Here is a 25,707-nt window from a genome sequence, read left to right as displayed (position 1 = left end):
AAACACTAAATTTCCAACCATGACCTCCTGGGTTTATTGTAATTAATCTACATCATGCCAAATCACATTTTAGGATATCCTAAAGTATTTCACAACCAAGTGATTTCAAAAGGAATCAGTCACTGTTAAGTAAGCAGGTTGCACATTTTTCAAGCTTTTTAAAAAAAAAAGTGGAGGGGGGAAAAAAAAGCTAGCTAGAATCATAGAATCCCTACAGTGCCGAAGGTGGTCATTCGACCCATTGACTCTACTTCGAGCCACTGCCCCACAACAGTCCAAATTAGCATTCTGTATTGCACCATCAACTCAAGCTTGATCCCACTGAAAATTTGATCAGGGTTCAAGTTATCAGTAGTGCTCATGCTCAAATTGGTTTGTGCTACGTCTGAACTATTTGGAAATGAAATGCCCAGACCCAAGCTTGTCCAGCACTTTCATGTGGGGGGCTGGGCACAACACACACCTGTGTGGGCACACGCGCCGGTGCATATGATAATTAACAAATAAGGAATAAAGACACCCACCTGCCCCGCACACAGGTTCCTCACACATACACCTATCAGCAACAAATGTAGGAGAGAAATAGGCCGCGATTGGAGGAGCAGTCCCCTGCAGAAATCTTCAAATTCCCCAAGCCATCTTCCCAGTATTTTCAAAAACAAAATCACTCAGGGGCCATCAGTTGGACAAGCTCGACCTAAACTAAGCCATGCGACATACCTGTTGTTCTCGCTTTTGTTTCCTTAGCTGAATTCCTTCTTCCTCCCTTCTCCTACGCATTTCTTCAGGATTTAATGCTTTGTTCTTGTAACGATTCATTCTGTAGTTTTCTTTTGCTGGACTAGCCGTGGTTTCTATGGAAAAAAGTTAATGTTTAATCAGTGAAATCCATCACAACACTGTTGTGCTCCCAATTCTCCAGTAGCAAATTCACACCACTATTTTATATAAAAAGACTAAAATACATTATAGTGAACAGAGATATTGTAGTTACATTCTACCTTTAACATGGAAAAACATCCCAAAGTGCTGCACAGGAACAATATCAAACATCATTTGACACTGAGTCACATAAGGAAATATTAGGTTGGATTACCCAAAGTTTGGTCAAGGAGGTTAACTTTAAAGGAGCATCGTTAAAGAGGAACACCACGGGGCTGTTTAGCACAGGGCTAAATCGCTGGCTTTGAAAGCAGACCAAGCAGGCCAGCAGCACGGTTCGATTCCCGTAACAGCCTCCCCAAACAGGCGCCGTAATGTGGCGACGAGGCGCTTTTCACAGTAACTTCATTGAAGCCTACTCGTGACAATAAGCGATTTTCATTTCATTTAATTTCTTAGCTAACTACTGCTCCATCTCCAAATTTGTTTTTTTTAATCCCCAAGGTCTTGAACACATCACCTCCCAAATGCAAGCCTAGATCTTTTCCATAACTGTTTGTGCCCCAGTCAAGGTTTCTTCTCCTGCCACAGCAATGAAATGGCCCTTTTCAAACTCTTGCACAGCCAGTGGATTTCACTGTAACAACTGGAAAGGCAAAATGAATGAAGTATTCTTTCTTGAGTTAATGCAAAAGGTACTGTAGGAAAAGGATGGATTTCGTGTGACATTTCAGCGATCATAATTCATATATAGAATACAGATAATAAAACAAATCAGCCGACAAAGTATTGTAATTTAAATTCAATGGTTCAGACTTCAGTATAAAATAATGTAATGTTGCTTGGGAGGGGAGGTGCAGAGAGAAAGTGAAATAAAAGTGAGAGAGAGAATAAATGAAATCACATTTTCCAGCAGTCAAGGAAATGAAAGATTGATCTGATAGAGGTTTTCAATAAAGGATGTTAAAAGTAGTGATATTATCAATGATATAGCGGGGTTCATCAAATTGGAGAGGGTGAAATTTGCCCTGAGGGGATCAGTACAGGGGTTCTTTAGACGGTGGCAGCCTTTCCTTGACTTCCTGGCAGAACGGTAGGAAAATAGGCCAGCAGCAGCAGCAACCGGGGGGGGGGGGGGGGGGGGGGGGGGGGCTGCTGCTGCTGAAAGAGTGTCAGTAATTGTTAAAAATTCCTTAAAAAGAATCAACGGTATTGGGAGTGAAGTGTGTGGAAATAAATAAAGTACGCAGTGCATTAAAAAATGCATACTAATTATAACATATAGAAGAGTCCTTAATCCAATCAGTAAAATTCTGCAAACAAGAACGCAATATTCAAGATTTGATTTTGATTCAGATCTTCAAAATTCATTCAAATGTCAATATATAACAGACTTGCAATTTACTTGGATGTGTCCTGCACCATGCTAATGATAAGTAGTTAACCAAATGCGGAATCCCATTTTACACAGCAAAACATATTGACTGAATCACACAGTGAACAAAGTTGATTTATGCACCGTTCTAGCCACTGTTACATAAATAGCTTGAAGTCACTTTGAGCAAGTCCTGCTTAATATCATGTTAAAATTGACATGGGAGTTTGAGGTTCTGCCCCCCTGTGTATTCTGACGTGTTACTTGACAGTACAGATTATTGTAGAACATTAGAACACAAAAAACCTAGGAAATAGGAGAAATAGGCCTTTTGACCCCTTATGCATGCCTGCTCCGCCATTCAGCAAGATCATGGCTGATCTGACTGCGGCCTTAACTCCCAACTTTCCTGCATGCCCTCCACCACCTACAACCCTCAACTCCCCTGTAGATCAAAGATCAGTCTAACTTAGCTCTGATTGTGCTCAATACACCAGCCTCAACTAGTCTGGGTAGAAATTTCAAAGACTAACAGCCCTGCTTATTTTTAAACTGTGTTCCCTAGTAATAGAATTTCCCACGAGGTGAAACGTACTCTCAACGTCTACCCTGGAAAGCCCCTTAGAATCTGCCACTTTCAATAAGATCACCTTTCATTCTTCTGAACTTAAATGAGTATAGGTCCAACCTCAAGAGAACCCTTTAATCAAAGGACTCAAGCAAATAAACCTTCTTTGAACTGCCTCCAACGCAAATATATCCTTCCAAGTAAGACCAAAGCTACACAAAGTACTCATTTCCCTACCTTTATACTCCAACCCCTTGCAATAAATCATAAATGCTAATATTCCATTTGACTTTCTAATTATCTGCAATTCCTAACTTTGTGATTCCGTTCACGTACACAGAGACATTGCTCACATGGTACTCCATCTACCAAATTTCTTCTCACTTAACCCAGCTATACCCCTTTTGCAAATATTAACTTCAGCTGTACAATTATGTCCAAAAAAATAAAAAGAGCACTGTACATTTTTTTTAAATGCTTAGATCAACTGATACCGGCATCCTGAGCATTCTACCAACATCGTATCCCTGTTCACCAAGTTGCAATGTTGCAGGTTTAGTGTAATCCAAACCATCAAGAGCACCATATTCATGTCAGTTTCCTGCAGATATGCTGACCTACTTCTCGGAGGGTTGTTGATCTTCATTCAGAATTCTGTTCCACAGAGAGCAGAGACGGCTAGGTCACTGAATGTATTCATGGCCAAGTTAGACGGATGTTTGGTCTACAAGGCAGTCAAGGATTATATGGGCAGGGAGAAAAATGTTTTTTTTTTCTTTTTGAGTACCCAATTATTTTTTTTCAATTAAGGGGCAATTTAGAGTGGCCAGTCCATTTACCCTGCACATCTCTGGGGTTGTGGAGGTGAGATGCATGAGATGCACACAGACACAGGAAGAATGTGCAAACTCTGTGCAAACGCCACACAGATAGTGACCTAGGACCAGGATCAAACCCGGGTCCTCGGCGCTGTGAGGCAGCAGTGCTAACCACTATGTCACCGTGCTGCCCAGGAGGAAAACAGAGTTACGTGCACAGTCAGATCAGCCTTGACCTTACTGAATGGCAGAGCAGGTTCAAGGGGCCAGATGGCCTCTTCCTGCTCTTATTTCTTAAGCTCGTAAACCAGAAACGTAGCATATTCTGCAATTTCACATCAACTTTTGAATTTAAAAAATCCATAGAGTACCAATGTTAAAGTTGCACACATCACCACCTACTATGGAGCACATTCCAATGACCACGTAGGGAGGACTTAGCCACTGTATTGAACACTATTTTACTTATTATCTGCAACGTGATTTTGGGGAGATTCAGGAACCAAAATTAACAATACAAGATTAATATAAACAATGTTACTTACAAAGTCAAGAAAGTTCTTAAATGTAAACATATCTGGAAAAATAGCTTGATTAATTGACTATTAACATATATATTGTAAGTTAGTAAACATAGCAAATAAATCTAAACAGTTTGAACAATAGCATTGAGTTGAATGGAGCATTCTTCAGCAATCACTTGCTAACAAGTATGATTGTCCCATTACGATCTTAGACCAGACCCAACAGTTGCTAGGATACTGGACAGAAACCCCAATATTTTATTTAATTTGTAAGGCTATGAGGAAAGGATACTTCGCTCCAGGAGTGAATTCACACACAAATAGAGATATTGGATATTAAAACAAACTTTATTACTAACACTACTAGCTTTATCATAAAGACAATAGCTTTCAATTACCAGATAAAAATGCTTAATAATACAATAATACAAGGAAGCAATTCTATCTACTATCTTTATCTCCATTCAAACAAAATTCATCTCAGGTCAAAATCCACTTTTAAATAGTTAGCAAACTTCAGGAATACTTGTTGTGAAGAAATGTCTTGGATAACCCACTTTGCGAAGTAGAGATCCTTCGGGAACCAGCTGCAGATTCTTGCCCAAGTCAAAGTACTGGTTAATCTGCCAGCCTAGGGGTGGCACGGTGGTGCAGTGTTTAGCACTGGGTTCGATCCCAGCCCTGTCCCCCAGTCCGTGTGGAGTGGCGAGACGCCCTTATCTGCGGCATCTCACCACCACAACTGCACAAGATGTGCAGCGTCGGTGGATTGGCCATGCTAAATTGTCCCTTATTGGAAAAAATAATTGGGTACTCTAAATTTATATTTAAAAAAATAAATAACCTGTTAGCCTTTCCAGACACTGTTCTAGTCACAGGCAAAATCATTTTAATTCACTGTTTTCTGAGAAGCAGCTAACCTGTTCATAGATCCAAACTGAACTATATTGAGAGTACAGCTTTTTGTCTGTTCACATCACATCCAAAACATCAACACTTCCTGTTTCAGGCCCTGCCTCCTCCCATTAACCACGTCATCTTACTAAAACTAAACACAATGTCGGAAATTATCTAATCCCCAGGGAACCCTCTTAATATAAACAAACGTCCATTAGCCCGCCTTCGGCAAATAACATCCATGGCTAAAATGAATTATGACCTTAATTTTATGATGCTTTAATTACACCCATCTCCAAAGACTGTCTGCTGCCTTTCAAATCAGGATTTTTAATAACATGACTGCAGAAGCCAATTATTATCCCTGGCTTTTAACCCTTGCTGCACCAAATACATATAATACACTACATCTGAAATTCCTAGATTCATCACAGTCCATCTAAGAAACTCAAGTGTTACTGGTTATGGGTTCATGCATGGCTGAGGAGTCTGATCCTCGAGCCACATCTTCAACCGCACACTGCCAAGTATTTCCAGGAGGTGGGATCTGATCCTAAAAGGTGCATCTTCAACCGCACACTGCCAAGTATTTCCAGGAGGTGGGATCTGATCCTAAAAGGTGCATCTTCAACCACACACTGGCGTATGTTTCCAGGAGATGGGATCAGTTCCTGGGACTCTAGGTCACTGATATTCCTTTCTCTTTTTCTGGGCCTCTTCTTATGGTCGGGTGCCCTCGAACAATTATGTCCCTTCACTCAGGAAGTTCCTACAAGTAGGTCTCTTCTAAGCAAGGGTCTCCCAAACATTGATATCGGTGTTGTATTTCTTGAGGTAAGCCTTCAGGATCTCTTTGAAGGACTTCATTTGTCATCCTCTTGTTCAGAAACCTTCTTTGAGCTGGGCAAAGAAGATTTGCTTTGGCAGTCGGGATTCTGACATCCCAAGCACATGGCAGGCCCAGCAGAGTTTGTTTTGGATGATCTTGGCCTCAATGCAGGTGCTTTTGGCTCCTTCAAGGACACTGATGTTAAGAGAATAGAATAAGGGAGTGTGAAGGAAGCCATTCGGTCCATCGTTTCTGCACCGACCCTCTGAAAGAGCCCAATTAGGTCCACTCCTGCACCCTATCCCCATAACCCTGTAACCCCACCTAACCATTGGACATTATGGGGCAATTTAGCATGGCTAATCCACCTAACCTGCACATCTTTAGACAATGGGAGGAAATCAGAGCAACCGTAGGAAACCCACGCAGACGCGGGAAAAAGTGCAAACTCCACACAGTCACCCAAGGTCAGCATTGAACCCAGGTCTCTGGCGCTGTAAGGCAGCAGTGCTAACCACCGTGCCATGCCCATTCTCCCTGATGCGGAGAATCTGCCTCAGACAGCATTGATGGTAGCTTGCCAGGACTTTTGACTGGATGTAATCCAAGTTTGAGCCGAGTGTTGGAAGGACAACCGCCTTGTACACAAAGTTCATGGCATCAGCATGGATGTTGCGATCGTCAAAGGCCCTCCCTCTTCCTTAGGCCTCCGAAGGAGGCGCTGGTGGATTGGATACGATGTTGGATCTCCGCATCGATGTCAGCCTTAGACAAGAGGTGGTTCCCCAAGCATGGATTGGAGATTCTCTTTGGAGAGTAGAGCTGGCAGTGCCATTCACCTACTGAAATTCCATGAGCGATGATGTTGGTGTCATTTTCATTTTTGGATTTAACCAGTTGAAGTCAAAAAGATTTTCCGTCCATCCTGTAGATGATGTCTACTCCACTGCAAATTTTGCTCTTGACAAGACAAGGTGTAGGATGGTGGCGATGAAGATGGAGAAACTGGGTGGGGGTGATGACACATCCCTCTGGACTTCAGTTGTGGCCTCAAATGGTCTTGCACTTTTTTTCCCCCCCAATCGGTGAGGACTGTCGCCGACATCTTGTTGCGGAGGAATTGTCGCATATTGCTAAATTTCTCTGGACAGCCAGCCTTTGACAGGGTCTTCCATAGCACTTCCCGATTGACTGAGTCAAAAGCCTTGGTTAGATCGGTGAAGGCCATGTACAATGGTTGATGTTGCTCCTGGCACTTCTCAAAGTTGCCGAGCAATGAAAGTCCTGTCTACTGTTCCACAGTTTTGTCAGAAGCCACACTGGCTTTCTGGAAGGATTTCTTCAGCGACTGGGAGGAGGCGATTAGTGAGGATTCGGGCGATGTTCTTTCCAGCATCGAGTAGGGAGATTCCGCGGTAGTTCCCACAGTCAGATTTGCTTCCTTTCTTGAAGACGGTGGCGATGATGACATCCCCGAGGTCAGCAGGAATTTCTTCTCTGTCCCAGATTTTCAGTAACAGCTGATGGAGATGACAGGTGATTTCCTCCAAGTTTGTGCACTACACTGGGATGCTGTCCATTCCTGCAGCTTTCCATTCTTCATATGTTAAATGAAGGTTTCAACTTCATCCACACTTGGTAGGAGTCCAAGATAATCTCTGACAGGGTTAGATTTCCTAAAACACGTCCTCACCTATGATCGTATCGCACTTTAGGAGTTCTTTGGCCTTCGATGGAGAAAACACTTATTATACTACCACTACTTATTGTCACAAGTAGGCTTCAATAAGTTACTGTGAAAAGCCCCTCATCGCCACATTTATGTGCCTGTTCGGAGAGGCCAGTACGGGAATTGAACCCGGACTGCTGGCCTTTTGCTTTCTGTCTCTCAAGAGGATTCTGTCCTCGACTCCACATTAGTTTGAGACATAGGGTATTGGGTCCATATATTGCCTTGGTGGCACTGAAGAAGCCCCAGGTGTCATGCTTGTAGGAGTTGTAGTTCCTCAGCAAGTAAACATAGCAAACAAATATAATCGCGTTTTGAACATTAGTAATGAGTTGATGGGAACATTATTGTACCTGAATGATGAGATTCAAATGGGTCAAAAGGCTATGCCTGACTTTGCATTAAAATCTGGTCTACTACGATGTAAACACATGCCAACCCATTTCAGGGTGAATAAAATATTTGTTGGATAGTTGCATGAAAAGTCACAACAAATAATTCACTTAAGGGCCAATATCTACAGCATTCCAGGTAGTCTCCAAACTTAGTAGGCCATAAGGCACATTTCTAGTGACTATGTCATTAAGATGTCTACAATGGGCAAATAATCAAATACAATATTTAAGTTATTCAAAAAGTTCCAAATAATTCTGTCATTGAGGATAGCATATGAAATGAAAAAGGATAGTTAATATAAGTTTGGAAAGGATTTTGCATGAGTGAGTTGTACCAATACCAGTTCATTTTTAAAAATTATTTTACAGGATGCGGGTGTCGCTAGATTGGCCAGCAGATGTCCATCCCTAATTGCCCTTGAGGTGGTTTTGGTGAGCCGTCTTAGACCGTAAGAGATAGGAGCAGAATTAGGCATTCAGTCCATCAAGTCTGCTCCATTTGGTCATGGCTGATATGTTTCTCATCCCCATTCTCCTGCCTTCTCCCCATAACCCCTGATCCTCCTATTAATCAAGAACCTTTCTCTGTTTTAAAGACGAGTGACTTAGCCTCCACAGCCTTCTTTGGCAATGAGTTCCACAGATTCACCACCCTCTGACTTCCTGCTCATCTCAGTTTTTTTTTAATTTTAGAGTACCCAATTATTATTTTTTTCTCCAATTAAGGGGCAATTTGACATGGCCAATCCACCTAACCAGCACATCTTTGAGTTGTGGGGGTGAAAGCTAACCACTGTGATACTTGCCGCCCTGCTCATCTCAGTTTCAAAAGGATCGGCCCTTCACTCAGAGTGTCTTCTTGAATCACTGGTATCCATGGGGTGTAGGTTCACCCACAACACTTAGGGAGGAAGTTCGAGGATTTTTACCTAGCAACAATGAAGCAACAGCAATATAGCCCCAACTCAGAATGGTGTGTGGCTCTGAGGGGAACCTGCAAGTGGTGGTGTTCCCAATCATCTTCTGCTCTAGGCAGGAGAGGTTGTAGGTTTGGAAGGGGCTGTCAAAAGGAGACTTGGTGATGTTACTGTGCATCTTGTACATGGGGCACACTGCTGCCACTGCACGGTGGGGAGGGAGTGAATGCTTATGGTACTGGGTGTGGTGCCAAGCACGCAGACTGCTTCATCCTGGATGGTGTCAAGCTTTGAATGTTGTTGGTGATGCATTCATCCAGTCAAGTCTTGTAGATAGTAGACAGGTTTTGGGGAGTCAGGTGGTGAGTTACTTGCCGCAGGATTCCTAGCCTCTGACTTGCTCTTGGAACCACAATATTTATATGGTTAGTCCAGTTATTTTCTGGTCAATGGGAACCCCAGGATGTTGATGGTGGGAGATTCAGTAGTACCAACGCCTAGGGAGATGTACAGATTCTCTCTTGTTGGAGATAGTCATTGCACTTGTGCTGTACGAATGTTACTTGCCAATTCTGAATGTTGTCCAGGTTTTGCTGCATATCGACTCAATACCTGAGGAGTTGCGAATGGTGCTGGAGATCGTTGGTTCATGATTCTGAACTTATGTTGGAACGGAGGCCATTGATGAAACAGCTGAAAAGGTTAGGCCTAGGACAGTATCCCGAAAAACTCCTGCAGTGACGCCCTGGAACCAAGATGGTTGATCTCCAACCAGCACAACCATGTTACTTTGTACCAGGTATGACTCCAACCTGTGGAGAGTTTCCCCCTCCTGCCCCATTGACTCCAGTTTAAAAAATTATTGAACAGTTTTCATTTCAACATGGAAAAGTACAAAGTACAGTATTAGAAAAAACAGACCTGACTATACAAAACCGACCCAGGAAAGAACAACCCTTCCCGACAATGAGAACGAAGAACTTAAGCTCCCTCCCTGCATTTTCCCTCCAAACAGCTGATCGCGATTTGCTCTTAAAGTAGGAAATGAATGGCTTCCACCTCGGGTAGAACCCTTTGACCAACCCCCTTACTGTGTACTTAACCCTCTCTAGATGCAGAAGTCCAATAAGGTCACATAACCAGACCGCACTGGACGGAGCAGCAGATATTGCCTCCAGGCTATCAGTGAGGTAAAGGTAAGAATATCCACCTTCATCCCCATCTGCAACCATGCTGAGTACTGCACTCCTCAACTGCAAAAAATTACATTTCATCCTACAAAATTAACTTGTCAAACTATGTACTTTGGATTCCCACACCCTGTCAAGAAACATCAGTTGCCTCTTTTTTTGGATGCACCCCAGATGGTGATGATGAGGCCCGAAAATGGCCATAGGACAAGGCTCCTGATCAGTGTTAAGAATTGCTGACATGGTGTTAAAGAAGGAGATATAAAAGCTTACCATCCTGGGACACAACCAAAACATGTGGGTGCGATTTGCAGGCCCCAAAGAGCACAGCTCACGCCCGTCTTTGATGGTGAATCATAGAATTTACAGTGCAGAAGGAGGCCATTCGGCCCATCGAGTCTGCACTGGTTCTTGGAAAGAGCACCCTACCCAAGGTCAACACCTCCACCCTATCCCCATAACCCAGTAACCCCACCCAACACTAAGGGCAATTTTGGACACTAAGGGCAATTTATCATGGCCAATCCACCTAACCTGCACATCTTTGGACTGTGGGAGGAAATCGGAGCACCCGGGAGGAAACCCACGCACACACGGGGAGAATGTGCAGACTCCGCACAGACAGTGACCCAAGCCGGGAATCGAACCTAGGACCAACCCGGGAATTGAACACTGGAGTTGTGAAGCAATTGTGCTAATCACTATGCCACCGTGCTGCCCCAGTCTTCCACTCCCAAAAAGAAACTGCTCAACCTAGCTTTAGTTAGGTGAGCCCCATGTACTACCTCGAGCTGAATTGGACTAAGTCGTACACGGGAACGTGGAGCTCACCCTACGATGGGCCTGATACCACACGTCTTTGTCACCTTATCTAGCGGGACCAACTCCATTGACAAGATTTGCCCATAAATTATGGAAATGCTCCCCCAACCACACCCCGCAAGTAATAGGATCCTATTCAACAAGGAGGGTTGCGGAGAGGAGGGAAATGTGGGAAAACCTCAAACAAAATCACACACATGGAGGGAACAGAACAAGTTTGTCCCCAGAAGTTGAAACTTTGTCAATAATACCTCCAAACTAGCAAACCGCCCCTCCACAAATAGATTCTTAAAACCCCCAAGATCCTTACCTAAATGTTGTGTCTAAACCCAACAGAACAAATAGGTCAGTTGTCACAGATAGGGGTCAGCATTGACATGGATCCTAATCTGTAATGCTGTCTAAGTTGCCACCATATTGAGTGGACACTGCCACCGGGTTCAAGGAGAACCTCATTGGAAAGAGGGGATGCGGGCCACTGCCAAAGCTCTGGGATTAGAGCCCCAACAGGAGCTTGACTCCATCTGCCCCCACATGGAGCCTGGCTCCCCAAATCAAACCAATACCTTCTTGTTGCTGGCTGCCCAAATGATAAACCAGTCGGTTGGGTCATGACAGGAACCCCCCTCCCCCTCCCCCCTCCCCCCCAAACGAATGCCAGTCCCTCTGAAGAAAAGCCCTGCGGAGTCTTGGGGCCCTAATCTGCCCAAATAAAATGCCATAATCTTATTAACCTGAGCAAAAAAGGATTTGGGGAGAAAGATCATGAGGCACTGAGAAATAAATATGAACCTTGGAAGAATATTCATTTTTACAGCCTGGATCCTACCTGCCAATGACAGAGGGTGGTTATTCCACTTTTGCAAGTAAGACCTTCCCCTAATCACCAGACTAGTGTAGTTCAATCTATGGAGCGATGGCCATATTAGTTCCCCTCCCTGGGGGTTAACCGGAAAACAATCACTCTTTTCCAATTTCAGTTTGTATCCTGAAAAGGAACCAAAGCTCCCGAGTGGCTTCCTTATTTCAAACATAGGAGACTGGGTTTGTAATACATAGAAGCAGGTCGTCACCATAAATTATGGGTGGCACGGTAGAACAGAGGGTGGCACTATTGCTTCACAGCACAAGGGTCCCGGGTTCAATTCCCGGCTTTGGTCACTGTCTGAGCGGAGTCTGCACGTTCTCCCGTGTCTGTGTGGGTTTCCTCCGGGTGCTCCAGTTTCCTCCCACAGGTCCTGAAAGACGTGCTCTTTAGGCAAATTTGGACATTCTGAACTCTCCCTCAGTGTACCCGAACAGGCACGGAGGTTTGGCGACTAGGTGATTTTCACTGCAACTTAATTTCAGTGTTAATGTAAGCCTACTTGTGACACTAATAATAATTAAAGGAACTCCCAATACTCCCTCCCCTCCAAGGATCTCAGCACTATCGACAAAGGCTCAACAGTGCAAACAGGAGTGGTGACAAAGGACATCCCTACCTAGTACCCCTACTTAATGAGAAATATCCTGAGCTCAAGGTGTGTATACTGGGGCACCGTAAAGCAGCCGGACCCACAAATGAACTTCTGCCCAAGACCAAATCTCCCCAAGGTCTCAAAGAGGTATTCCCACTCTACCCTGCCGAACACCTTGACACTAGAGATCCTTGACAGCACACTTGGTCAAAGGCAGCCTGGAGGTCAATGGCAATCTTTGACCAGATACTAATACAACTTTATATTTATTTAAATCTACATTCTTGCCTAGGTGTTTCAGTGAATTATTTTGCTTCCACTCCACTGTAGCACTATCATTCCCATCTGATCAAAACTGTAGGGTTTTTTCCTATCAGAACATAATTCCTAAACATAGTTTGTCATGAACCTCACACTTCCTCTTATAAAGACTACTGACCATTGCCCTGTCACTTACATCAGATAACTAAAACCTATAATTATATAGAACCTTAAATGTGATTAAATATTCCAAGGAGTTAGAAAGCAGGGCAGAGACACATGAGGAGACAAGTCAGATGACAAAACTTGGTAAATGATAAGGGGTGGCACGTGGGACAGTGGTTAGCACTGCTGCTTACGGCACTGAGGACCTGCGTTCAAATCCCGGCCCTGGGTCACTGTCCGTGTGGAGTTTGCCCATTCCCCCCCATGTCTGCATCGGTTTCACCCCCACAACCTAATGATGTGCAAGTTAGGTGGATTGGCTACGTGAAATTGCCCCTTAATTGGAAAACAAAATAGAATTGGGTACTCAATTTATTTTTAAAAAAGAAGAAAAAAAATGAGTTGGATTTAACAAGTGTATTAAAGGTGGAAAATGAGATAGAGGGCGAGAAATGCCAGAACATGGGACCTTGGCAACTGAAGACACTGCCTGGTGGCACATTAGGAATGCACAAAAAGCCAGAATTTGAAGATTGCAGACATCTTGGGCGGTTGGGGCTGGAGTAGACAACTGAATTAGGGAGGGACAAGGACATTGAGGGATCTGAAAACAGAGTTTTTTTAAATCAAGATGTTGGTTGACCAGGAACCAATGTAGGGCAGCAAGCACAGGGCTCATAAGGGAAATAGGAATTCCTACGAGTTAAGATATGAGCAGTAGAGCAGAGTTTAAATGACCTCAAGTTTATGTAGGGTTGGGCGGCACCTGGTACAGTGGTTCGCACTGGGACTACGGCACTGGGAACCCGGGTTTGAATCCCGGCCCAGGGTCACTGTCCATGTGGAGTTTGCACAGTATCTGCGTGGGTTTCACCCCCACAACCCAAAGATGTGCAGGTTAGGTGGATTGACCACGCTAAATTGCCCTTAATTGGGGAAAAAAAAATAATTGGGTACTCTAAAATTTTTTTTTAAAGTTTATGTAGGGTTAAATATGGGAGATCAGTCAGCGGTGCATTGGAATAGTCAAGTCTAGAGTTAACAGAGACATGTCAGGATTTCAGCAACAAACTAGCTAGAGCAGCAAATGAGCCGAGTCAGGGGTGAAGAGGAGCCATGTTACAGAGGTGCAAGCAGTCAGTCTTAATTCTGGTACAATTGTGAGGTCAGAAAAATTGTAATCACTGGATGCACATTCCCGAACCTTGGTGGGGAGGAAGAGAAGCAGCGGTATCACAATCATCGATTGTGCTACAGAGGGGTTAAACCTGGGGACATGGTGCAAGTTCGGAATTTCAGCAACGGTGCCCAGTGGATCCCAGTAAAGAGAACACGAACAGTCTCTTACTCAGTCAAGACAGAAGATTGAACATTGCAAAAGCAGGTAGGCAGCCTCAAAGACAGGGAGCCTTCCCCAGAGCAAACCACAATGCCTGCCACGAATCAAGGAGAACTCTCCACCAGAGACCTGTGCTGAGGTCAGCGGATGATTCAGTATTGGATATGGAAACGGAATCCTCAGTATTTGCAGGAGACATTATGCTTGGATATGGACCTCCGGCAGGACACCTTCAAGCTCTCTCCCACACTTCACGAGAACAGAAACTGGCAACCTCCATCCCTCTGCTCTCCCTTTTATTCAGGCAGATTGAATTATGATCCCTCTGTGAAATTCAGAGATATGAAAACCAACACTCCAATGACTTTCCATGGCCCATTCCTCTCTCAAACTCCATGGCTATGTGAATCACATGGGTTTTGCATCCAGGCAGAAATGTTGATTAACTAATTTTTAAACCCCAAACTCAGTTCTATCTTTGAATTAACCATTGAGCTTGAAGTGAAAATGAAAGTCACCATAGTCCCAGAGGAACAGAGCTGACTGGTGGTAATTTAACCCGAGGGTCACCACACCTCAGGTGAGGGGCAAGGTAGAGAAGACCTTCATGGATAACCTTAGCCCGTAGGGGAATTGGACCCTTGCTGTTGGTGTCATCCTGCATCACAAACCAGTCATCTAGCCAACTGAGCTAACCAACCCCCAGCCAGAGGTTTCACACAGATTCATTAAATCTAGCATTCCTAAAAGCTCCCTTTGAGATTTGGAGATAGTTTGCCAAAATCAGCAAAATGCTCTTCATTGTCTACAGGTTTGAAAGATGTTAATATCTTTTATGTTCTTCCCTGTGTATCAATCTGGGCCTCACCATTACGTGAACCGCTCCATTTTACCTTAAACTAAACAGTCCCAAGACGATCTTACAACCTTCAGGATTTGCAACATAGAGAACGTAATTTGTGACTTTGTTCAAAGTCAACTCGGTACTCAGGCAGGGTGGAAATCTGATTTGAGGGATTCAAACATGGGAGTTTTAGGAAATATGGGAATGGTGTCCGGAAGTGCAAATATTTTTCAAAGGGAGATTATCAATTGGATGGTAGTTTGAAAGGACAGAGTGGTCAGGGGTGTTTCTTGAGAGGGGTAATGACAGCAGATTTGAAAAGAGAAGGAACAACATCTGAAGAGAGAACACCATGTACAATACTGATACTGTATGGAGAGTTGAACTGGAATAGGATCAAGAGAACAGGAGGTGGGTCGCATGGCCAAAATGAGCTCAGAACGCATATGGGGAGATAGGAGAGAAACAAGAGGGAAATACAAGTTCAGGGCTAGGGAAAGGAGCATTAAAGGAAACTTGGCTGAGAGGGCTAGTGGAAGTGAGGGATGTGTCAGAGACAGGTGACTGAATAATCTCAAGCTTGTGACACCAATGTCCATGAGTTCCCCACACTTGTTGGAGGTGAGGGTTGAGTAGCAAGGGGTTCAAGAAGACAGTCTACAGTCAAGAAGAGCAAGAAACAGTTTTGACCAAGACACGGATCGGATAATGTTTGAATAGGTTCAGTCAAATCCAACAATGGATAGCTAAACCAGCTGTGAGCTGTACCTTTCAAGTCTGTGTTCCTTGGACTTGAAAGTCGTACGAAGGGGAAGGGCCAGGGTGAGAGAGAAAGAAGGTTTTATTGGGAACCAGAACAAAGGTGGATGTGAGGGTGTAGTTGAGCAAATCAGTTGCTGCAGAAATAAAATGGCGAAAGGAGGGCCAAAGGCTAGATATTTGGGATTTTCATGGTGCAGCTGTAAGTGAATTGGGGAATAACACAGAAGGAGGGGAGGGTGAGTTGTGGAATGGGGGCGAATGATACAAGGAAGTGATCAGAGATGGCATTATCTCTGATTAAAGCTATGCGACTCGTGAGACCACATGAAATGGTAAGGTGAAGTGAGTGGGTGGCCATGAGTATGGGTTGGATGAAATTTGAGGATGATATGAGGGCAGTGAACTCAAAGGAGCAAGAACATGATGAGTGGAGATGGAAGTTGGAATCACTGAGGATGAGAAGTTGCTCAGTGCAGAGACTGAGGGAGGAAAGCAGTGAAGTAATCTTGGTGAGAAAATGTTTTAACATACTTGGTTGTGGGGATTAGAGAATGAGGATTTTGAATGGAAGGTGAGCGGGTGGAACAAGACACAATGCTCAAAGGAGGAGTAGGTGGTGAAGGGGTGGGGGATCAGATAAAGCTGATAAAAGGCACACTGCCACTGGGACAATCTTGACTGCTTGAGTGATGGAAGATGAGGAGCCAGGTAGGGAGGCTTCATTAAGGGAAGGTGGCAGCACTCCTCAGTCAGGTTCCATTAAGGCCTGATGTTGCTGCAATCATTCACAAGTTCATGAATGGAAAGGCCATGTTCACAAGTGAACAGACATTCCAGAGGGTGATGTATAGAATGGTGAGAGCTAAGTAGTTAACAAAGTTTATTGGGTTGTCAGTGCAAGGGATGACTTGACAGAAAGACGACTGGCAAGGTTAACCCCCCCAGGTTAGCCGCAATTGGCTGAAAAGTTGATGAGAAAGTGGGTCTGGTTAACTGAGGTCAGAGCTCGTACGTAATTAGCCAGCCCAGCACCAAGTTCCTCGATGAGCCTGTTGAAGGATGCCAAGAAAAGCACAGAGGAAAGATGAAGGCTTATCTAACAGGGAGTCAAGCCTGGGACAGCAGCGAGAGCAGGAAGGTCAAGAAATACCAATGGATTACGTCAACAACTTCGGACGGGTGGGATTAGCATGCAGCATCAACGAGTATTGTGTTGAGTCCAGAAGCTGGTTGAGAGTAAAGTACTGGAGGACATATTGATGGAGGTATTTTCAAAGGAATGAAGATCCAGGACGCATACAGACATAGTTGCAAAGTTAGAGGGCATGATAAAAATACACAATATGCATTTATAGCAACTTTCAAGCCCTCAAATTTCCCAAAGTACTTCAACCAGTGAATTACTTTTGAAGTGTAGTTATTTATGGATTCAAACATAGCAGACATTTTCCATAAAGCTCCTTGAGATGGCAAAAAGACAAATGGCCTGTTAAATCTATTAGATGGTGCTTGTTGGTGAATGCATGTTGGCCAAAATATTTGGAGAAGTCACCTCTCTTGTTAAAAAAGTAGCAGGGAATTTGGAATTCCAATTGAACAGGAAGTGCAGCCTTCAGTTTAGCTTCTCATTCGAAAGAATCATGGAATGGATAAACCACTGAAGGAAGCCAATCGGCCCATGTATCCATACTGGCTCTCTGCACTCACCCAGTCCCACTCCCCTCGCTTTTCTCCGTAGCCCTGCCAACCTGGTCTGGCCTACATGAGACTCCAGACCCACAGTAATGTGGTCGATTCTGAACTGCCTCTAAAATGTCCAAGCAAGCACTTCAGTTCAAGGACAATTAGGGATGGGCAATGAACGCTGGCCTTGCCAGAGCCCCCACATCCCAGAAAGAATAAATAAGCGTGCCTCCATCACACTTGGGCATTGTATTCCAGATCTTAACCATATGTTGTGAACAAATTCTCATGTCTCCATTGCATTCTTCACCTTAAATCTATCCCCTCATGTTCATTACCAAAAAAAAAAGATGCAAGTGTTAAATTTTATACGTCACCCAGCTTCCATATGCAAGTACCCTTTTTAGTCCCCAATCTTTTTGCAGACAGAAAACTTCTGGATTCCCTTTCACATAGCAGATAGTCTTGTTTACTTTTTCACTTCCCCTCTGAACCTTGTCTATTCAGCTGAGCAAATACAGTGCCCGAATCAGATAATATTGGAGATGGAATCAGGTGCTCTTTGTGATGGCACGGTGTGTGGCTGGAAGCTTAACTCGGTTAAATAATGACGCCAAGGTTCAGAATGCTGGTTCAGCCTCAGCCAATTGCCAGGAAGGACAAAGGTTAGTGGCGAGAGAACTGTGTTTCTAGTGTGAACCAAAGACAATGGCTTGTCTTTCAAATGTTTGGTTGTAGAAAGTGGGAAGAGAAGGCATTGCAGGTGATGTGGTGGCTGTGGTTAAATAGATAGGAATACAGTCCCATAGCCAATCACATTAAAAGGCTGTGGACAGGTCAAGTAGTGCAGTGTGGAGGTTAAGTTTATATTTCTTAGTCACATAGGATATCAGGTGACTGACCAGCATTGTTTTGGTCCTGTGGCAGTAGCAAAAACCACACTGGGAAGATTCGAATATGGAGTTCCAGGCAAGGTGGGTATGGATTTGGGAGGCAACAACATGTTCAAGGACTTAAGAGGGGAGGAAAGTTTGAAATGGGCCTGTAGTTTATAAGGATGGTGAGGCTAAGGGTTGTTTTTTTGGAGGAGAAAGATAGCGACGGCAGATTTAGAGGGAGGCACAATACCTGGAGAGTGCAATGAAAATTGGGTTGAGAGAGCAAAAAGAAATAACAAAAGTTTTAGCAGACAAGGGCAGGACCTGATAGGAATAGGAGTAGAACATTTACTCTCTCGAACCGATCAGGTTCGAGAGAGTAAATGGTCTACTCCTGTCCCTATCCAACATTGCATGTTGAACAACCAGTTTAATAATGAAGAGGCATTAGAGGGATTAAGAGACAGAGGTAAGTGTCATCAGCATTAAAGGGGAAACTGTTGCTGGGGACGAGAAGCCGATCAAAAGGTAAAATTGGAATCACCTATCATAAGCTCCAATCAGCTGGACAACACAGGGCATTGGAGGATGAAGATGTGATTGATCTAGATGGAATTACAGACTAGTTAGCCTAACATCAGTAGTAGCAAAAATGCTAAAGGATGTAATAACAGAAAATAGTCAAAGTCAACATGGATTTATGGAAGGAAAATCATGTTTGACAAAAACCTACTGGGAGTTGTTTGAGGACGCAACTAGCAGTATAGATAAGAGTAAACCAGTGGATGTGGTATATCAAAAGCTTTCTGAAAATCCAAATAAAGTTCCACACAAGAGACAAGCATGCACATGGTATTAGGGGTAATATATTGGCATGGATTGTGAATTGGTTAGCAGACCAAGAGACAGAGTAGGAATAAATAATTATTTTTCAGCGTGGTCGGCAGTAACTAGTGGGGTACCACAGACCTAGCTATTCAAAATATACATCAATGATTTGGGTGACGGAACCGAAAGTAATATTTCCAAGTTTGATGACGATTCCAAACTAGGAGGATTGAGTGGTAAGGAGGACGTAAAGAGGCTTCAAAGCAATTTAGACAAGTTGAGTGAGGGGAGGGGGGGAGGGGGGGGAGGGGGGGGGGGCTAGGAAATAGATGAGTATAAAAAATGTGAAGCTACCCACTTCATAAGGAAAAACAGAATTGCAGATTATTATTTAAATGGTAATAGATTGGGAAATGTTGATGTACAGTTAGGAAAGCAAATGGTATGTTGGCCTTTGTTGCAAGATAATTTGAGTACAGGAGTAAGGACGTATTACTGCAGCTGTACAGGGCCTTGGTGAGGCCACACATGGAGTATTGTTTTCAGTTTTGGTTTCCTTACCTAAGAAAGGATATAGAAAATGCAACAAAGATTCACAAGACTGGGTCGACTAGGCCTGTATTCACAGCAATTTAGAGGAGATGGGTTCTTATTGGAACATATAAAATTCTGACAGGGCTGGACAGACTGGATGCAGGGATGATCACTAATTGAAAGGGTCACAGTCTCAGGATATGAGTTAAGCCATTTAGGTCTGAGATGAGAAGAAATTAGTTCACCGAGGGTGGTGAACCTGTGGAAGGATGTGGAGGCCAGTTCACGGAATAGGGAAAAAGATTTCTAGGCACTAAAGGCATCAAGGGATATGGGGACAGAGTGGGAATGTGGCATTGAGATGGAGGATCAACCATGATCATATTGAATGGCAGAGCAGGCTTGAGGGGCCAAATGATCTACACCTGCCCCTATTTTCTATGTTTCTAAAGGCTGCAGAGAGGTAAAGGTATACTTAGGTAAACAAATGCAGCAGCCAGACGATCCACACCAAGGTCTCTCAAACAGCAAATGACTGAGCAGATAAACTGTTTTTCATGGTATTGGTTGTGAGACCTGTAGACAAAAACAATTAAGTTTTTTTGTATGAACCACTGCTTCCTACTATAAATTCAGGTTGTCAGTTGCCACTAAAACTGGTTTACTTTTGCTCTACACTTAATTTGTGCTGGATGTCTCCTGCACTCAAAGTACGTGGTTAAATGTTTTTTGAAAAGTGCAACTCAACTCAGGGACTACATAGGAAATTTCCTCTCATTTCCATTCTTTAGCTTGAGTGCCATATTAGGACGGTCAAATCCTATGGAATTTGTGAAAACACTGAATTTTAATTTTCCATAACCTCTATGTAAGCTGAGCAAATCATATTTCATCAGCGTAGTCATGCAAAATAAAGCACGACAAAAAAAGGGACGAGGTGCTTCAAGTTCTGCCCCAATCAATTGGATCACAAATCAATTAAATGCCCATTAAAATTTAAAGCTGCAGCTTAACCATAATTTTCTATGCCAGAATACAATAAAAATTAACTTCCTACTTCACCTGGTCCTTTTTTAAAAATATAAATGCTTTCCTATTTTTCTTTGTAAATGCTTTTCAACCGTGATCAAATTCTTGTCCTTCAGATCTTCCCACTGGTTTCTCAAATGAAAAAGCAAAACCAAAACTAGTAATATAATATGAACCCAAGCAACAAAAACATTACCACGAAATGACAGGATTGGAGGCGTGTCCTCATCAATTTAGCTTGGCTGTCTTAATAGGTAGCTGTTGATATTCTTTGGATGGGATTTTCTGGTCAGGTCTGAGGCAGGGCTCGTTGCGAGCGAGAATGGAGAATTTGGAGTTCCAGCCAAAATTCCATTCACTTTCAGCAACACCGGAAAATCCCAGCTGCAAACAAGAACCAAAGATTTTGGCCTTTATCTCTTCTGTAACCATGTTCCTCAGCTCAAATCGGCACACAAGTCAGATAGCTTTTTTAAAATATTAATGCTGACAACTTGGGGATTTTGAGTAGAAAATTGGGGTTCCTAACTATGTAGGTTGGTTTAGATTTATGTGAAATTACACAGAAGTAAAGAAATAGTATTTAGATAAACCCAGGTCACGAACACTGTATATTATCTGGAATATATTTCAGGTAGTCTTTTACCAGTGCCATTTTTTTCTCACATTCTAAATGTTAATGATTTATACTCCATCCGATGAAAGGTCAATTATCGTAATTCCCCTCGAATCTTTTTCAAAAATGCTGTACCATTACATAGGAATTAGGAGCATAGGTGGGCAATTCAGCTCCTCAAGCCTGCTCCGCCATTCAATCAGATCATGGCTGATCTCTTCCCGGTCTCAAATCCACCTCCCTATCTGTTCCCCATATATCTTTCAGTCTTTTTTAAAAACAAAATTAGAAATATATCTATCTCCTTCTTGAAACCATTTAATGACTCAAATTCCATCGAATTCACAAATTCACCACCCTCTGCGAGTAGTTGTTCCAACTCATCTCAGTTCTAAAGCTACTACCTCTCAACCTATACCGGTGAGATCTCATTCTAGATTTCCCCACAAAGGGGAACATTTGATCTACATTTACTTTATCAATCCCTTTTAGTATTTTATATACCTCGATCAGATTCCCTCTCATCCTTCTAAACTCCAGCAAGCATAAGCCCAAACTGTTTAATCTCTCCTCATACGTCAACCCTTTCATCACTGGAATCAATCTGGTGAACCTCCTCTGAACTGCCTCCAATGTCACAACATCCTTCCTCAAATAGGGAGACCAAAACTGAACACAATACTATTATACTCCAGTCCTTTTGCAATAAATGCTAACATTCCATTTGCCTTTTTAATTACATGTTGTACTTGCATACTGGTTTTCTGCAATTCATGAACAAAGACACCCAGATCCCTCTGCCCAGGCATTTTGAATCTGCTTTTGATTTAGATAATAATAATTGGCCAAAGTAGATAACCTCACACTTAATTTTGGCCCAATCTCCTTGCCTATCTATACCTGCCTGTAAAATGTTCATCTCCTCCTCACTGCCCGCTTACAGTTTACATTCATTCTGAATTAGAGTTACGTCAAACCAAGTTGCTGTTGACAGTCACAGAATTGTTACAGACGGATGGAGGTCATTTGGCAGATAATTTTTGCACTTGCTCTCTGAATGTGCCACTCCCCTGCCTTCTCCACATTCTTCTCAGATAATAATCTGATTCCCTCTTGAATGCCTCAGTTGAACATGCCTTCACCACATTCAGGCATTCCATTCCAAATCTTAACCACACATTACATGAAAATAGTTTCTCATGATTCCATTGCTTCTTTTTGCAAATTACCTTGAATCCGTGTCCTCTTGTCCTCAATCGTTCCTACAGGGACATTTTTTTCAGATGTATTTGTCCTGACCCACTGATTGTGAATACCTCTATCAAACCTAATCATGCTAAATACATGTAGTTTTTGAAAGTAGCAATGATTTATCCAGAAAGTAATCTGATCACATCAAAGAGGTTAGGATTTGTGATAAAGATTCTACACAAATACTGCGAAAGGCAGAAGGAAAAGTTAAAGTTTATGTAATCAAACGTGCAAGTGTATAAAGCATTCACACACCCCTTAACTACTGGCAAACTTACACATCCTAGTTCAATATGCATTTGTGCTAATATGTAGTTTTCACAAATACAAGTTAAAAAATAATTCCTCCTCCTGGTTGTGACAAATTAACTAGACAATACTATTATTGTTAGGGGACATAAATTACTGTCCCTCCATCATTGGATCAAAAATCTCAGAACTCCCTAGCAAGCTGCATTTTTGGTGTACCTCAAGTACATGGCTGCAGTAGTTCAAGAAGGAGGATCACCAGTGCCCTGTTAAGGACAACTACGAATGGGCAATAAATTCTGGCCTTCAATGATGTCCACTCCTGTAGACTGCTATAAACAACTGCCAATATGGTCAAGTTGCTTTAAGAGATTCCATGGCACTTTTTCCCAAAGAGAAGCAGCAAAATCTTTGGATATCCTGGCCAACATGCATTCTTCAACCAACATAAAAGGTTAACTGGTCATTGATCTCAGGGACCTTACTGTGTAAATTGGCTGCTTGCATTTGCCGACATCACAGAGATGCATTTCAAAAGCAACTGATTGGCCATGCAGAGCTTTGTGAGGTCATGAAGACATAAACAATGCTCAACAAATGCAAGTTTTGCTTTCTTCAATCAACTAGATTATTACGTCTTCCCCCCAATGTACATTGCGTTGGAATTGATCCGAAAAAAATGAATTTGACAAAGGGTCGTCTGGACTCGAAACGTTAGCCTATTTCTCTCCCTACAGATGCTGCCAGACCTACCGAGATTTTCCAGCATTTTCTTTTTTGTTTCAGATTCCAGCATCCACAGTATTTTTGCTTTTAAAATAAATTAATTACCTGGTGAAACTACACAAATAGATTCTCATTTTCTTTTCAACAATTTACATTTTCAGTCAACCAAGTCCCACTTTTGCTTATTCAAGCAGATTATTTAATCAGTTACTCTGCTACAGCAACAATCAAAGTCTACAGTGAGGTCTATAATGATGTAATTTTATCACTTTTGCAAAACAAGGTGCCAGGCCACTGTATTAATGATCCTCAAAAAGCCTTCCTCGTTTAAACCTTAAATCAAATATTACTCATGAAATTGATTAATTCTTAATTATTTAACAGCACAACTCTGAAAATCAAGTTATATTTCAAATCTGTCTTTATCCATGTCAATGTCAGTCATGAAACATAAGCCAACTGACATAATTAAACTGCAAGTTTGCAAACATTCAACTCACAGCCATTGTGAACCATCTAAAAAGATTCACACTAAGTATTGCCGTAGGCATATAAACATCAAGTTAATGAACTTTTAATATAATTGGTGTAAGGCGCAAGATTTCATCCATTAATACATACAAGTCCAAACCAGAATATCCTGAAATAATAGATTTAACAGTGCCATGTGTGATATACCTATATACATCCTGAACAAGTAGCTACATGAAGGAAATATCCAAACCATTGATCAGATTTTAAAAATTTAAACCTAAAAGTGTCTGGGAACAATTTTTCAGGTGAGAATCAGTAGTCACATGAGGATATACCCCCATTACACTCCGCAGAATACACATTACTAAACCCCCCCCGCGAATACCCTCTTTTCCCACCCCACACGCATACCCTCTTTTTTTCCCACCCCACCCCACCCCGCGAATACCCTCTTTTTCTCACCCCCCCCGCGAATACCCTCTTTTCCCACCCACCCCCCCGCGAATACCCTCTTTTCCCATCCACCCCCCCCGCGAATACCCTCTTTTCCCATCCACCCCCCCCCCCCGCGAATACCCTCCTTTCCCATCCACCCCCCCCCCCCGCGAATACCCTCTTTTCCCATCCACCCCCCCCCCGCGAATACCCTCTTTTCCCATCCATCCCCCCCCCCGCGAATACCCTCTTTTCCTACCCCCCCCCGCGAATACTCTCTTTTCCCAACCACTCCCCCCGCGAATACCCTCTTTTCCCAACCACTCCCCCCGCGAATACCCTCTTTTCCCACCCACCCCCGCGAATACCTTCTTTTCCCACCCCCCCCGCGAATACCTTCTTTTCCCACCCCCCCCTGCGAATACCCTCTTTTCCCACCTCCCCTGCGAATACCCTCTTTTCCCACCACCCCTCGAATACCCTCTTTTCCCACCCCCACCCCGTGAATACCCTCTTTTCCCACCCCCCCTGCGAATACCCTCTTTTCCCACCCCCCGCGAATGCCCGCTTTTCCCACCACCCCCGCGAATACCCTCTTTTCCCACCCCCCCGCGAATAACCTCTTTTCCCACCCCCCCTGCGAATACCCTCTTTTCCCAACCCCCCCTCGAATACCCGCTTTTCCCACCCCCCGCGAATAACCTGTTTTCCCACCCAAACCCGCGAATACCCTCTTTTCCCACTCCTCCCCCGCGAATACTCGCTTTTCCCACACCCCCCGCGAATACCCTCTTTTCCCACCCACCCCGCGAATACCCTCTTTTCCCACTCCTCCCCCGCGAATACCCTCTTTTCCTACCCCCCCCGCGAATACCCTCTTTTCCCACCCCTCCCCCTCGAATACCCACTTTTCCCACCCCACCCCTTCGAATACCCTCTTTTCCCACCCCCCCCCCCGCGAATACCCTCTTTTCCCACCCACCCCTTCGAATACCCTCTTTTCCCACCCACCCCGCGAATACCCTCTTTTCCCCACACCCCCCCGCGAATACCCTCTTTTCCCATCCACCCCCCCGCGAATACCCTCTTTTCCCATCCACCCCCCCCCCGCGAATACCCTCCTTTCCCATCCACCACCCCCCCCCCGCGAATACCCTCTTTCCCATCCACCCCCCCCCGCGAATACCCTCTTTTCCCATCCATCCCCCCCCCCGCGAATACCCTCTT

The 25,707-nt window shown here is 43.6% G+C and overlaps 1 protein-coding gene across 2 annotated transcripts in view; it reads right to left on the bottom strand.

The window, feature by feature from the left end:
* Window positions 1–23,331, bottom strand: part of LOC119964597 (importin subunit alpha-7) — a 97,451-nt gene extending 74,120 nt beyond the window's left edge. The window contains exons 1-3 of one of the 2 annotated variants that reach the window (XM_038794285.1): window positions 23,065–23,331; window positions 20,176–20,276; window positions 721–854 (exon numbers count right to left, since the gene is read on the bottom strand). In XM_038794285.1, coding sequence (XP_038650213.1) covers window positions 721–854; window positions 20,176–20,276; window positions 23,065–23,075 — 246 coding nt within the window. In that variant the 5' untranslated portion in view covers window positions 23,076–23,331. The remainder of the gene's footprint in view (window positions 1–720; window positions 855–20,175; window positions 20,277–23,064) is intronic. The other variant, XM_038794295.1, reaches the window with a different exon arrangement.
* Window positions 23,332–25,707: the final 2,376 nt, after the last annotated feature.

The sequence above is a fragment of the Scyliorhinus canicula genome, chromosome 1, assembly GCF_902713615.1.
Source record: "Scyliorhinus canicula chromosome 1, sScyCan1.1, whole genome shotgun sequence".
Classification (NCBI taxonomy): domain Eukaryota; kingdom Metazoa; phylum Chordata; class Chondrichthyes; order Carcharhiniformes; family Scyliorhinidae; genus Scyliorhinus; species Scyliorhinus canicula.
Note: the sequence above shows the minus strand (reverse complement) of the source record. Positions and strands in the feature narration are given on the sequence as shown.